The 15,578-nt window shown below is 44.8% G+C and overlaps 1 protein-coding gene across 1 annotated transcript in view; it reads left to right on the top strand.

Annotated features, from left to right (window-relative positions):
- LOC310951769 (PHD finger protein 20-like) overlaps nt 1–13,743 on the top strand; it is a 28,343-nt gene extending 14,600 nt beyond the window's left edge. The window contains exons 11-18 of the mRNA XM_083920174.1: nt 2,721–2,843; nt 2,920–3,006; nt 3,166–3,308; nt 3,437–3,536; nt 3,783–3,978; nt 4,070–4,286; nt 8,565–8,814; nt 10,362–13,743. Of these exons, the coding sequence (XP_083776300.1) occupies nt 2,721–2,843; nt 2,920–3,006; nt 3,166–3,308; nt 3,437–3,536; nt 3,783–3,978; nt 4,070–4,286; nt 8,565–8,814; nt 10,362–10,498 (1,253 nt within the window). The 3' untranslated portion in view covers nt 10,499–13,743. The remainder of the gene's footprint in view (nt 1–2,720; nt 2,844–2,919; nt 3,007–3,165; nt 3,309–3,436; nt 3,537–3,782; nt 3,979–4,069; nt 4,287–8,564; nt 8,815–10,361) is intronic.
- The last annotated feature ends 1,835 nt before the right edge of the window (nt 13,744–15,578 follow it).

The following is a 15,578-nucleotide window of genomic DNA, read 5'->3' as shown; positions in this document are numbered from 1 at the left end:
CATGATTCTTCTTGAGCTGGGTGATCAAATGTGATGTATTAAAGGAAGACGCCTTGTTTCCTCCTCTCATAACGGACGCCTTGCAGTCATTGCAAAGCGCACATTTACTGTTAGTAGATGACACTTGGAAATACTTCCAAACCACGGACATCTCATGCACCGGGAGAGCTGAAGCTTGTTAGCCACGGTTAGCAACCTACGAGTGAGCGTGTTGTTGTTGTTATACGTCATCAAGCACGCGCCTGTAAACGGCCCGTGTTGCATTCAGGTACACTCGGAAATGCTGAAGCCTACGGCCCGTGTTGCATTCAGGTACACTCGGAAATGCTGAAGCCTACAGAACTAACATCGGTTGTAAAAACCCGATACCGATAATTCCCGATATTACATTTTTAACTCAATATCGGCCGATAATATCGGTGGGCCGATATTATCGGACATCCCTAATCTCATCTCATCTCATCTCATCTCATCTCATCTTCATCCTCTTATCCGGGGTCGGGTCGCGGGGGCAGCAGCTTTAGCAGGGGACCCCAAACTTCCCTTTCCCGTGCCACATTAACCAGCTCTAACTGGGGGATCCCGAGGCGTTCCCAGGCCAGTGTGGAGATATAATCTCTCCACCTAGTCCTGGGTCTTCCCCGAGGCCTTCTCCCAGCTGGACGTGCCTGGAACACCTCCCTAGGGAGGCGCCCAGGGGGCATCCTAACTAGATGCCCGAACCACCTCAACTGGCTCCTTTCAACGCTAAGGAGCAGTGGCTCTACTCCGAGTTCCTCACGGATGGCTGAACTTCTCACCCTATCTCTAAGGGAGACTCCAGCCACCCTCCTGAGAAAACCCATTTCAGCCGCTTGTACCCGCGACCTCGTTCTTTCGGTCATGACCCAGCTTTCATGACCATAGGTGAGGGTAGGAACGAAGATTGACCGGTAGATCGAGAGCTTTGCCTTCTGGCTCAGCTCTCTTTTCGTCACAACGGTGCGGTAGAGCGACTGCAACACCGCCCCCGCTGCTCCGATTCTCCAGCCAAACTCACGCTCCATCGTCCCCTCACTCGTGAACATGATCCCGAAGTACTTGAACTCCTTCACTTGGGGTAAGGACTCATTCCCTACCTGGAGTAACTAGATTAGAAAAATTTAAATTTACAGAAATGAATATTTACAGTAGTGAAATATATACAAGATCAAAAATACCAGACTGATGTGCAAAAGAACAGATACACACATCAACTGTTTCAACAGCCAATCAAGAGGGTCGAGCCAGCAAAACGATGAATAAGAGCGAGCACCGTTATGCAGAACAAAGCAGTGAATCAGGGAAACGAAACGGTATTTTCTAGAGTTTCTAGAGTTTCATCTCTTTATAAATGCAGCTGTAGCAAGTATCTCACTGTCTTGGCCCTCATTTATATTTTATAATCCTACAAATTATATCGAGCTACGAAAGAAAAGCCTGAAAAGTCGGAGGTTAAAACAGAAACATTTTGGGCCATGTTGGTATTTTAAAAAGCTGACTTCAGAATGAAACGGATAAGAGTTGTTGCTATGGAGATGATACACCGCCCCATCTCACTGGTGTGAACTGACAGGTTTCAGAACGCTGCAGACCTGCACGTTGCAAGTAGTTGCAAGTTTCAACTGGTCTCATTGGGAATCTTTGGTCTGAACTGAACTTTAGAACTGAAATGTCACCCACTGAACCCAGCAACGAGTCATCATCTCACTTCCGTTTCATTTCTCTCCTGTTGTGTCCTGTGCGTCAGTATTACCGGTCGACCCAGAACTCCTGCGATGAGCAACGTTCCGCACCGAGTGCAGAAATAAATTGCGAGTAATTGCATTATTGATTTTGTCGCGTTATTTTCTCTGGAATTAATTCATCGTAATTAACGCGTTAAAGTCCCAGCCCTAGATAGAATATGACAATGATAATAATTATGGTGGTAAATAATCACCCCGGTCATCGACTTGTGCGGATGACCTGTCAACATGGACCTGCTGGTAAGGCACAGACTTGTAAAACAGTCTTTTATAAACTCTGGGTTCACTAACTACGTTGTTGGTGCTTTGTTTTCTGTGTAGGGACTCTTCTCATGCTGCTGCAGAGGTTTGCTGTTATTTTCAGCAGTAAAAAATGCTGTTTTGGATGCGTTCACCACACCGCCCCGAGCTAATCACTGTTAGCCCGTTGGGGCTGTTGGCGTGTCTCCGGGCATTCTCTATACATGGTTGATCAACCAAAAAAACTGCCTCCATGGCTTATTTGATGGATTTTCATGCTGAAAAGGACCATGGGTTCATTTAGAATAGAATAGAATAGAATTCCTTTAATGATCCCAGACTGGGAAATTATTTTGTAACAGCAGTAGTAGTGGGTCAGCAAATAAACACTTTGTACATAACATAAATAGAATCCAATATATACATAGTGTATGCTATAAACAATAAACAATAATAATATATACAACAAAACAGTAGAGAGACCAGAGTTCTCTGTTAGGCAGAGGTGAGAGAGTTATTATATACAGTGATGGATTGTGGCAGGAAAGATTTCCTGTATCTGTTGCTATGACAGCGAAGCTAAAGCAGCCTTCTGGAGAAGGTGCTCCGCTGTCTGACCAGTGTGAGTTGAGTTTACGGACTTAGCCTTTACAGAAGTTTATTTATTATTTAGAGTTCAGGTCATTACTTTCTTTCTGACCTGTCCGTCAGCAGAGGTGAAGATGGAAGAAGAGAGGGAGCACACAGGAGAACAGGACAGGAAGGAGAGGAAGAACTTCCTCAGAGTCAAACTCAAAAAGAAGAAAAAGAAGAAGAAGAGGAAGAAGAGTCAGTCAGGTGAGTGTCGGCGTACCGTCCCAACGAATAACTCGCCCTCACTGAACCCATGCTCACGCGTCTTTCCTCCCGCCAGGACTCGGCAGCAGTGACGACGAGAACTCAGACCAGCCTCCGATCACTCTGAAGCTGACCACTGGACACCAGAACACACACGTACAAGGTGCAAACACGCACACGCACACCACAGAAACGGTCCAGTTGTTTGCATTTCTGTGAAGAATTTAGTTTTTAAAATCTCGGATGTAAAGAAATGAGCTGCTGGACACTGGCCTCTCTCTCTCTCTCTCGCTCTCTCTCTCTCTTTAATCTCCCTATTCAGCTGATGACGGCAGCGACTGGTCGACGCTGACGGCAGAGAGTGGGGAGGACACACCCTCTTGGCCCGTCGCTATGGAGACAGAGGAGTGCGAGGTGGTCAGGTGTGTGTGTGAGGTGGATGAGGAGAACGACTTCATGATCCAGGTACACACACACACACACACATGCAAATTTTTTCTGTCTTAAAACACACCTCATGTGCTCACATGAAAATGACATCCTTTTTGCGCGTGCGTGCGTGTGTGTGTGTGTGTGTGTGTGCGCGTGTACAGTGTGAGTCATGTCTGTGTTGGCAGCACGGCACCTGTATGGGTTTATATGAAGACAACGTCCCGCACAACTACACCTGCTACTACTGCAGACACACTGCAGGTAGGAGCTCCTGTTCTAATGAGTGTGTCTGGATCATTTGAGTCATACCGGATACACCTATATATTCAGGGTTTTTACAGGTGCTGGAAGCCCTTGATAACACTTGAATGCACCTGGAAATTATTGAAAAGTGCTTGAATTTGATTTTGGAAAAGGTGCAATTACCTTGAATATAGAGTTCTTAATTTACAATATTTAATTTTAGTGCCTGGTTGCATAAACTCTCGTGTGTGCGTGTGTGTTCAGGTTGGAGGCGGGCTCAGCGTTTCCTCTCAGAACCTGATTTGCTGATATCTGGTCACATGTTCGGCCTATCGTGCGTGAAGGAGAACTACTCTGAGGTCAACGCCTCCAAGATCTCACACACCAGCGGCCTGCTGGCGCACACACACGGCCTCAGCCAGGTCCTCAGTGGGCTGCAGCTTAAGATCAGCCTGTTGCAGTGAGTACAGCCTCACCGTGGCGTTAATCTCTTTCAGTTTACGGAGACATTCACTGTCTGTTCTCTGTCTGTCCTCTCTCTGTCCACGCAGCTCTCCGTCCCACCCCGACATGCAGCTGTGGAGGTTGCCGTGGAGACTGGAGGAAGGGCAGAGATTGACATCCAGCCCGAGAGGAGAGACCCCCATCTGTTACGTTAGCAGCGAGCACTGCTACCAGAAGCCGGGAGCATCATGGGAAAAAGCAGAGGAGAGCGATAAGGAAAGGCAGACAGCTGCAGTGAAGCAGGAGCAGGACACTGAGCACAAGGTAAAAGTTAGATTATGTTTCTTTCTTCGCAACAACATGGCGACGCCTTGCTTCTGACTGAATCAACTTAACAAATGAAACAACACCGAGTTGGCTTCTGCAACGCTCAATTGTTTGTCTACTGATGGCGTTCTGAGATACTTTTTCCAGTCCAGACTATCCTGGTGTCAATGAAAAGCTTTTTGTGAACTCATAAAGCAAGGTAAAACAACTTTTGCACTAAAAATAACAAATTATTGGACTACATCCTACTACTTAATTGAGTGGAAAAGACTACTGGCCTTACAATGGGTAAGCCAATTACCCTCCAAGGAATCGTGGATAACAAAGAGTTAGCTCCAACAAAGACAATCTAATAGACCTGGTTGGACGTTTAAAATCACTGGAGAAGGCAAATGCTGACCTGAAAACAAGGGCAGATGACGCTGAGAACAGAAGCAGACGTTCCAATTTACGCTTCATCGGCATCCCCGAGAAGGCATCACCGGATTCATGGGTTGTCTGATACCGCAGCTTCTAGGTGAAGCGAATTTCCCAACTCCTCCCTTGATTGAGCGCTGTCACCGCACCGGTCGCATGGATAACTCCAGAGCCAAGGCTCTGAGGTCGATCCTGGTCAAGTTCCTCCAGTTTCAGGAAAAGCTGAGGATAATGAAGCTCTCTCTGAGAAAAAGGTGCCCCTCGAGTACAACGGCGCCCGGGTCCACATCTACCCGGACTTCAGCACCAGTCTTAAACGCCGGGAGTATGACGCGGCTAAGTAGAAGCTCCGCAATCGTCACATCAAATACGCTCTGATCTTTCCCAGCACGCTGAGAATTGTCCACGATTTATTAAAAAAACTCAGCTGTAATCTAGCTGTTCTTTATCATCATAGAAATTGTATCACCTTTCAGATGAGGAAAATAATTGTCTCTCAGCTTTTACAACTAATACTGCATTATGCTGACATTGTATATCAGAATACAACACTAAACTGGTTATCCCCCCTGGCTCGAAGATGCTTCCACTGGTTCCAGTTCATCTTTAAATGTATCCACCTCAACTACCTTCTTATTTAAAACAATATCCTTTTGCCAAACACACCCTCATACTCACTAAGACATATTTATCAAGCCTTCTTTTTCATTCCAAGAACCAACAAAGAAATTGGGGGACGTGCGTTTAAATTTAAAGCTCCTTCTGACTGGAACACTCGGCCTTGTGTCATAAGAACTATTAGTTTATTTGGTCTATTTGAAAATACACCTTCACCCTTCCTTATACAACCATGTAGCTTCTACTAGAGTCAGAGTCTTCAAGCTCTTTTATCAGCTTGCTCTGTGTGATTATTTGACATGACTATTGTGTATGCATGGCCATTCCATTATGTGTTATTGTGTTGCATAATGCAACAGGGTCTTGTAACAGATTGTGTTACAATGTAATGAAATGATATGTCATGTAGTCAAGAAGAAAATGCTTCATGAAGCTTCACGAGGAAAAAGTCCAACTACGGTATATAACAGGAAGTTAACACTGAATAAAGCAGTTTGATGTTAAAAATCAGTGGAGGAGCTTAAAGTTGTTCTCCTTCAGATGTTGATGTATTTCATAGTGTGCTGAGTTCCTCTCTATCCTAGAGTGAGTTAAAACAATGGTGGTTGATCATGTGACCCACTAATGAAAACACTTGTTGTCTCTTTGCTGAGTATTCCCATCCGTGTGTCTCTAAATGAAAACACACCACCATGTTAGTGACACTGCTGACAGTGGTTAGTCTGCTGCTGGACCTCATCACTGCTGGTTATGCTGCGTTCACGGAAATCTGGAACTTCACACTTCTGAGTCAGGCTTGTAGTAAGGACAAAAGTGTAATAGGAACATGTGTGTGTACTTAAGAGGGATAAATCCGGCGAGCTGTTTGTGTGTTTCACCATCTAGCAATGCCGCCTTTACTGTGGTGGCGTCTCCCTCCAGAATGCGCATGCTTGAATGGGAGCTGCCATTATAAGTGTACCTTTTCTACTTTTACCTGTACTTTTTATTAGGACTGGGACTTGAATTACGATTAATTAATTACAGAAAAAATAACGCAACAAAAAAAATAAAAATAACGACAATGATAAAAATGAACACATTTTGTGTATATTCATTAATTAGGTCATAAACCAAAATCTATTTAAATGGAAAAATGTTGCTTCTTGTGTCAAATATTGATATGCGATTAATCGCAATTAATTAATTACAAACCCTCTAATTAATTAGATTCGTTTTTTAATCGTGTCCCAGCACTACTTTTTATGCAGCATTACTTTTGATAATGATGTCTAGAACCTTGGGAAGAACCTGTGCAATTCTCTGCTGCTCCAACAGCAGTGGGAAACTTCAGTTTAGGAAACAAACTGAATGTGAACGACACAAACCTTTAGGTCATGAAGAATGCCCCTGTCTGAGGCCGTACGGTCTACATGGATTCAAACCTTTACCTCATGAAGAATGCCCCTGTCTGAGGCCGTACAGTCTACATGGATTCAAACCTTTACCTCATGAAGAGTGCTCCTGTCTGAGGCCATACGGTCTACATGGATTAAAACCTTTAGCTCATGAAGAGTGCCCCTGTCTGAGGCCTCACAATCTACATGGATTAAAACCTTTACCTCATGAAGAGCGCTCCTGTCTGAGGCCGTACGGTCTACATGGATTCAAACCTTTACCTCATGAAGAGTGCCCCTGTCTGAGGCCGTACGGTCTACATGGATTTAAACCTTTACCTCATGAAGAGCGCCCCTGTCTGAGGCCATACGGTCTACATGGATTCAAACCTTTACCTCATGAATAGCGCCCCTGTCCTAGGCCGTACGGTCTACATATATTCAAACGTTTACCTCATGAAGAGCGCCCCTGTCTGAGGCCGTACGGTCTACGTGGATTCAAACCTTTACCTCATGAAGAGCGCCCCTGTCTGAGGCCGTATGGTCTACGTGGATTCAAACCTTTACCTCATGAAGAGCGCCCCTGTCTGAGGCCGTACGGTCTACGTGGATTCAAATCTTTACCTCATGAAGAGCGCCACAGTTTGAGGCCGTACGGTCTACATGGATTCAAACCTTTACCTCATGAAGAGCTCCCCTGTCTGAGGCTGTACGGTCTACATGGATTCAAACCTTTACGTCATGAAGTGCGCCCCTGTCTGAGGCCGTACGGTCCACATGGATTCCCTTGGCGTGCAGATGTTCTCCAGAACTGAATCAAGAATATTAACAGAGGGGACTTTGTTCTCAACAGCAACAGACGCTCAGTTTTGGTTCACACTTGTCAGTCTCATAGTGAATAGCATGAGGCTGCCTAGCTTAACACAGTGAAAAAGTAATGTCAGCTAAGCTAACACTGCTTAGCTAGCTCACTTTAGCTAGCTAAGCAGTGTTAGAAGTTGCTCTAACTAGGGCAACCTAATGAGTAGAATGTAAACGTCAAGTATCTGAGTTCATCAGTGATGGAGGTAAATAATTACAAGCTCTCTTCATGAGGTAAAGGTTTGTGAAAGATGGAGAAAAGGTTCACTTCTTATTACAGCTTCCATTCAATCGTGCGCATACTGGTAGTAGACACCACCGCAGCAATGGAGGCTTGTTTGGGTACTAGAAACAAGGGATCTCAAATCTGACGGATTATGACTTTAACAAAAAAACAGCGATCTAAAAACTACGCTGGTTGATGGCTCTTGCACTGTAGAAGTGAAAACCGTTTGAAAATCATACAAAAAATCCTGAGTTTTTTTTTATCCTTCACACATGCTTCTTCTTCTTCTTCTTCACTTTCTGCGTTCATCCTCTCACTGACTCCTCTGAACGAACACAGTGTGACTGAGCCGTTTGTTTCAGCTGCAGGTGACGTGAGAGATGAGGATGCATGAAGTCTGAAGGTGTGGAGCACAAAGACACCCAGCTCATATTATCCGCAGCACTGAGCAGGATGCTGCTGTTGCTATGAGACAACTGAAAACCTGTCTGAGGCTCTGAGCTCATTCTCGTAAATGTGGAACTATTTTTACCTGCTGTGCTCCAAGAGTGTGAGGGAAGGAGAGAGACAATTTTTTTATCGTACAAAAACATTTTTCCTTTCTTCACTTCTTCATCCTGCTGCTGCTCTTGTTCTTAACCATCACTGATCCTCTGTACGCACATACCTCACTGTCATATCTTTAAGTAAATACCCTTTTTCCTGTTTGATGTGTCAGTCAGTGGTGACGCGGTGTCTGTCTTTAATAAAGCAGGAGCTCTGATTGTGTTTTTGTAGGAGATAAAGCTCAAAGATGTGGACAAGAGACCGCCTGAAACCACAACAGATTCAAACGCTGTGACGCAACCGGACACGCCCAGCATAAAAAGAGAGGACAGCTGCGAGCACGCACGTGCTCAGACGGCGCACACAGCAGAGCCTCGTCCGGCATCTGAGGCGGAGTGTCAGCTGAACCTGCTGGAGCACGTCGAGTCTCTGCACCACCAGATCAGCACCAGGATGGACCTGATCGAGCGAGAGCTGGACGGTAACACATTCATGCACTGCAGTGAAAACAGAGTTCAGGGACGCAACACAAATTCAGTTTCTTTCATCGTTGTAAAGTTTAGTGGCCTCATCGTGTCACCGAAAATAGAACTAATTCAACTGAGTTTCACAGACGGATGTTTTCAGCTTTTGAGTTTTGGAAAAACAAAACAGCCACATGCAGAACTTAAATGTCCCTACACACTAGATTTTGCGGCATGTCCCATACCGGCCCTCGTCAGCTTAAGTGTCTAAAGCTGAGACTTTACCATAGACTGTATAAAAGATGGACGTAGTGTCTCCGTCGGGGTCCGTTCTCTCAACTTGATCCAATCGTACTCACCTATGGGAGTCTCCATCTTGTCAGACTTTGACTCCTCTTCATTTCCTCTGACCAAAGAAGGGCATGTATGTGACGTTGGGGGGAGGGGCATACGTCCATCTGCCTGACGTTTACCAAAGGGGTGTTTATCAAGAGGCCACGGCAGTAATTATTCATAAACTTTAACCTCCAATAAAATAAAAACTAGCCTGGTACAAAAGAATTCACCCCCCTCAGTGTTGTCATGGAGATATGACCTAAACATACAGACTAGAATGTTTTTTTGTCCCAGGCCTTAAACAGGTTTAATGATGCTGTGAAAACGGTCTGTTTAACATGGGGGTCAATGAGAAACTGCTCTGTTATGAAACCTGCCCCTAGTGGACACTCAGAGAACTGGGCTTTCAGAGCTTCCTGATTGGATCAACAAGGAAGTCTCTGTGGTGGGGGCTCTGGGCCCAGACCCTCGCAGACAGACACCAGACTTAACTGTGTCCATCTGCTGTTTGCTGCAATAATTCACACACACAAAGTGTAAAACACACAAACGTGCGTATGTAAACATGAAATAAACTCCCTGTGCAGGGCAAGAAGTGTGAGGAGGGAGAAGATAAAGCGTTGATTTTGTAACTGCTCTGAAGCCGCTGCAAGAAATACACAGATGAGTTCTTGTTTTTACCATTTTACAGCTGAACTACTAAAAAAATGAAAACAGAACTATATGTAAATTCAGTTTTTCACACACATGCTCCTAATACTGTTTTACAGTTCACACACATTTATTTTTCATGTGAAACGGGTGCTGTCGAGCCCGGGAGTCTGTCTGCGTTCCTTGAATTTGTCTGTGATTTCAGTGTCCGTCCTCACTGACAGAAGCTCTTGAATATCGTCGTCTCTCCAGTTGGACATTTTCGTTGGGTCTTCATGTAAAGCATCTTCTTCTTTTGTGTCGGAGCTTTGTTTTCTGCATCGACACGCCAACACTCGCTTGCTGTGAATTATCCACAATGAGCTGCTCTGTTTACACATGGACTCAATCAGACGTCGCACAGACTTGATTTAACATCTCTCTCTCTCTCTCTCTCTCTCTCTCTCTCTCTCTCTCTCTCTCTCTCTCTCTCTCTCTCTCTCTCTCTCTCTCTCTCTCTCTCTCTGTCTCTCTCTCTCTCTCTCTCTCTCTCTCTCTCTCTCTCTGTCTCTCTCTGTCTCTCTCTGTCTCTCTCCAGTATTAGAGTCCTGGTTGGACCACTCGGGCGAGCTTGAGCCTCCGGACCCTTTGTCCCGCCTCCCGCAGCTCAAACAGCGGATCAGGTGGCTGCTGCGTGACCTGTGCACTGTGAGACACCTGTCGGTCTGGCGCTGACACTTTTCACTCCCTAAACCACTAACCCCTGACCTTTGACCCTGCAAGTCTCTGCTCGCCCCGAACAGAGCAGGTGGACGGACTCAAGGAGAGCAAATCGCAGAGCGAGTCGACACTCCAATCGGAGAGAACACTGTGGTTTGTTTCCACGCGGCAACAGGACGCCACCATTCTGGTGGAGGAAAGCTGCACTGCAACACGACGCGGATGATGATATTTTTTATAAAGTGACTGAACAGGTGATTTTCTTCTGTTAAATATCACAAAGGTACCAGAACTTTTCCCAAAGCGCCTCCAGCAGGACGATGACAGGTTTTATTCTTGATTGATTCGATTTTTTGATCTGCTGTCACCCGTGTTGGCAGGACATAATCTGACTTTTGTCTGTGAGACGCATAACATAACGTAGCCTGCTAGTTAGCTGTAAGTCTGTCTGTTTTGTGACTTCGCATTACCATTTACATTTTAGTACAGCAGAACAGTGTCCATACAACATTTATATTTATATATATATTTATATTTTTTAAATATATATATATATATATATCTGGCGAGCCATTTGCGTCTTTCACCATCTAGCAGCGCTGCCATTACTGCGGAAGCGTCTCCCTTCAGTGGACGCCGGTCAGCACTCCCCAGTTTGCAAGAGCAGGCAGGAGGACAGACAGAAGACGCTGTGGTCAGGCAGCAGCTCTGACAGCCTTTATGCAATGGGGATGGTTTTTTTTTTTATTTGCACGTGAATATATTTTTACCAAACGTTGTTTTTGTCAAGAGTACTTTCACAGTCATTCAAGTCATTTTTTTTCTAGAAGAAGGTAAATTTTTCCAGAGTTTTCACACCGCAAATAAAGACATGAAACAATAAAAAAAACTACGCAGAAGCTCTGTAGTCCGAGACAGGATGCTGGCAAACTTTCTGTTCTAACCTTTTACAATAAAAGTCCTGGACTGTGTGACTGTTGACCTGCTGGTTTGAATAGTCACAGAGGAGCAGTGTTGTTTATTTGTCCCTGTGAGGTAAAGCTCTTTATTAAGACTAATTATAGAGACATTTCAACAGATTTGATGTTTTTTATCCCAGGTCAAACGGTCAGTATGTTAAAAAAAAAACTCCAGCTTGTCACTTACTGAATTGACTCTAGGCGTTGATACCTCTGAGTGGCTGAACAGATTTCTACGGTTCAAGCTGCCTTTGAAACGCCCGCCTTTCTTCATTCTTTTGCATCTTAAACTGTGATGCAAGCCCTTACAGAACTCTTTATAACAGCAGACATGATAGGACCCTGGGAACATAGGGATGACCCCGCACTGTGTGCAGGTTGTACATTTTGAGTGCTTCTTCTTTTTTCCTTTTTGCCGTGGTATGGAAAGAGGAATTGTTTATTTATGCTAGTATTGTATGAAAGTCTAAAATTCTGCAGCAAAGCATATTTGTAGCCACCTAAAAAACAATTATATCAGTTCAAGTGTACGCTATATTTAGAGTTTTTTTTTTATCTTTTTATGTTGCTGTCAGACAGACTTTTCTGTCCGGGAACTGAAGCTGTTATATCGGCTCTCTTTAAAGCCGCCAGACTCCATGAACAAAAACACCTCACCTGTGGTTTTACCTCACAGAACACGGGAGTCGCTGCTCCGCCTCAGTCAGTTAGTTTGTATGTGTTAATGTGTGACTTTGGTGTTTTACAGTCACACAACAAGAGCAGAAGACCACTCTGAGTAGCTCCGTTCACTTTCTCTCTTTTGATATTTCTTCATCAGGTTTCAGGTGAATTCTTCTACTTTTCTAGATTTATTATGGGTGCTTGAGGAAAACATTCATATTAAAGTGCAAGTGAAAATGAACCCATGGTCTCTTCAGCATGAAAATCCATTAAAATCAGCCATTTAGACAGTTTTTTTCATTGATCAACCATGTTTAGAGACTGCCCAGAGAGACGTTAACAGTGATGAGCTCGGGGCGGTGCGCTGAATGCATCCAAAGCGTCTTTTTTAACCACTAATACTGCTGAAAATAACAGAAAACCTCTGCAGTTAGAGAGTCTGGAGCTTATTAAAAAAGTCTGTGCCTCACCAGTAGGTCCACGTTGACAGGTCGAACATACAAGTGTATTACAGAATGCACTGGAGTTCAAGGAGGAAGGTTTTAGCATTTATAATTCCATAGAAATGCATTGTTACTGTGCTTTTGTGATGAAGTCTATCAAGTGTTGACACAGAAATTAAAGGAGATGCATATGTAAGTAAAAATAATTATTAAAAAATAATAATCCACCTGTACAGACTTTACTATGAGAGGAGCTGGTACAGGGGCCAGTAGGTAAGTCTTTAAAACACTCTTAATAAACTCTGGGTTCACTAACTACGTTGTTGGTGCTTTGTTTTCTGTGTAGGGGCTCTTCTCATGCTACTGCAGAGGTTCGGTGTTATTTTCAGCAGTATTAGTGGTTAAAAAAGACGTTTGAATGCCTTCACCGTACTGCCCCGAGCTAATCACTGTTAGCCACGTTCAGCTGTTAGCAACTCCCTGCTGATTCTCTATACATAACTGATAAACCAAAAAACTGTCTCCATCAATTATTTGATGGATTTTAATGCCGAAAGAGACCATGGGGTCCATTTTCAGCAAACTTCATTTCACGTTCTCACTGGTTTTCTTTAGCAAAAAGAGCGGGCTCCTCATAAGTTGTTGAACGTTTTCATCTCTGCCTGTAGAAATAATTCATGACAGATAAAGAGTTCTGCTCCTGATAGTGTTTCTCCTCCAAGAAGTTTAAAGAAAAGAACTTTCCTCTGTTAAAAAACAAATTTCACATGTAAATATGTCAAAGTGAATGTTTTCTACACTTGTATAAGAAACTAACTGTATAAAGCTGTAGATTTATTTTCATAGAGAGATTGGTTATGAATTGGTTGGAAACTGATGTGTTTTAGGATCCCGACAGTATTTTGGTAGAAGGACGCGGATCGTCTGTCGCTTCACCTTTTGTTTCAGTTTTGATGCTGTTTGTGTTCCAGTGCGGCTCCAGATGGTGCGTTCAGGTTCTCCTCCATAGCTCGAACAAGTCTTGAGTGCACCCCACTGGACTGGCTCGAGTCAAAGTCAGTGTTTTCAATTTTTAGTTTTAAAGCATGAAGGGAAATGTTTTCTGAGAAGTTTTTGATTCAAGCGGGATTGTCCGATTCACCACAAACATTCTGATTAACTGCCAACCAAACTTAATAAATATATTCATAAAATATACATGTTGCATTTTATTGTGTTTATATTATTTGTAAATGTTGCTGCATTATGTTCTGGTGCCAGCTGTGTAATCCATGTATAATAATATCAATTTAGAGTAAATATTTGTTTTTTCTCGTTTAGGAGGCGCTGAAGGACGGACTGGACATGATGAATGTGGGAGAAGATGAGGATGTCATCAAGATAAACAAACACATATCAATTGAGCATGTCTCTGAGCACATCGTTTATCATTGCCTGGAAGACAGCAGGGGCGTTGGTCAGGCCGAACGGCATTACGAGATACTAGTGTCCAGTTGGGGTGTTGAATGCCGTCTTCCACTCATCTCCTTCTCGGATGCGGACGAGATGGTAGGAGTTGCGCAGGTCAAGTTTGGAGAAAATGGTGGCCCCCTGGAGCAGTTCGAAGGCAGAGGAGATGAGTGGCAGTGGGTAACGGTTCTTAATGGTGATATCATTCAGTCCTCTGTAGTTGATGCAGGGTCTCAAAGTCTTGTCCTTCTTCTCAACGAAGAAAAAACCCGCTCCAGCAGGAGATGAAGAACGAATGATGCCCGCGGCCAGGGAGTCATTGATGTAAGTCTCCATGTGCACAGACGCCCCTTAGGAGATGAGGTAATAGGCAGGAGATCTATGGCATAGTCATAGGGGCGGTGTGGGGGCAGAGACTTAGCTCTGGCTTTACTGAAGACCTGGCAGAAATCAGAGTACTCAGGTGGCACCCCGGAGAGGTCAGGTGAAGAGCTGGAGCTGGAACTGGAGGAGTGAAATGGAGCTGAGGCATACTGCAGGAACCTTTGATGACAGGAGGAGCTCCACTCCAGAATGGCCCCAGTGGCCCAGTTCATGTGAGGGCTGTGAAGACGGAGCCATGGATACCCCAGGATGAGAGGCAGACAGGAAGAGCTTAGGACGTGGAACTGGACTGTCTCGTGATGATTACCAGAAAGCAGCAGGTGAACCGGGGAGGTCTGATGCGTGACAGTGCCCAAGATGTGTCCATCTAAGGCTCTAGCAGAAACCGGATGAGGCAAAGGAACCCGCTTAAGACCCAGCTGAAGGGCCACCTCCTCATTAATGATACAGGCATTAGCCCCAGAGTCAATGAAGATGGCCAAGGTGTGGGGGCCACCTGGAAGGAGAAGGCGGCCTTGAAACGGAGGTCTGGGGAGGTGACAGGGCAGTTGAGCTCACCAGGATCTCCCCAACTACTGGTGAGCTCTGGCTTTTGCTGGACAATTGGAGATGTAGTGTCCTGCTGCCCCACAATAGAGGCAAAGATTAGCCTTGAGGCGGCACTCCCGCTCTTCCAGGGAGAGGGAGTTGCGTCCCAACTGCATGGGTTCAGGATCCTCAACCTGCTGATGCAGTGAGGTGGAGTTGGCTGTTGCAGCGCCCCCACGGGAGCGAGGTGGAAAAGAGCATTGGGGCCCCCCCTTGACGCTGCTCTCGTCAACGGGTCTGAATGTGTAGGTCAATGCGGATGGCCAAATCCATCACCCCGTCCAAGGCATGTTTATGCCTGTTATTTGTTGGTTAGCTCTGATGGCATATGCTAGTCGTTCCAATGCTAAAATAAAAATGATTGGGCAGACTGGACATTCTTGTCTAGTTGACCTAGATAACTCTAGGGTTGAGATACAATACCATTAGTTTTTACATAGGCAAGAGGTTTGTAATAGAGTGCACGAATCCACTGCATACACACAGGACCAAGGCTGTATTTCTCTGATGTGTGGAACAGGTACGGCCATTCAATCCGATCAAATGCTTTTTCAGCATCGACATGATGATGAGGGCACTGGGGTGTTGAGTCTGGAGTCTGGAGATGGT

Source organism: Echiichthys vipera (genome assembly GCF_963691815.1).
Source record: "Echiichthys vipera genome assembly, chromosome: 9".
NCBI lineage: Eukaryota > Metazoa > Chordata > Actinopteri > Perciformes > Trachinidae > Echiichthys > Echiichthys vipera.
Note: the sequence above shows the minus strand (reverse complement) of the source record. Positions and strands in the feature narration are given on the sequence as shown.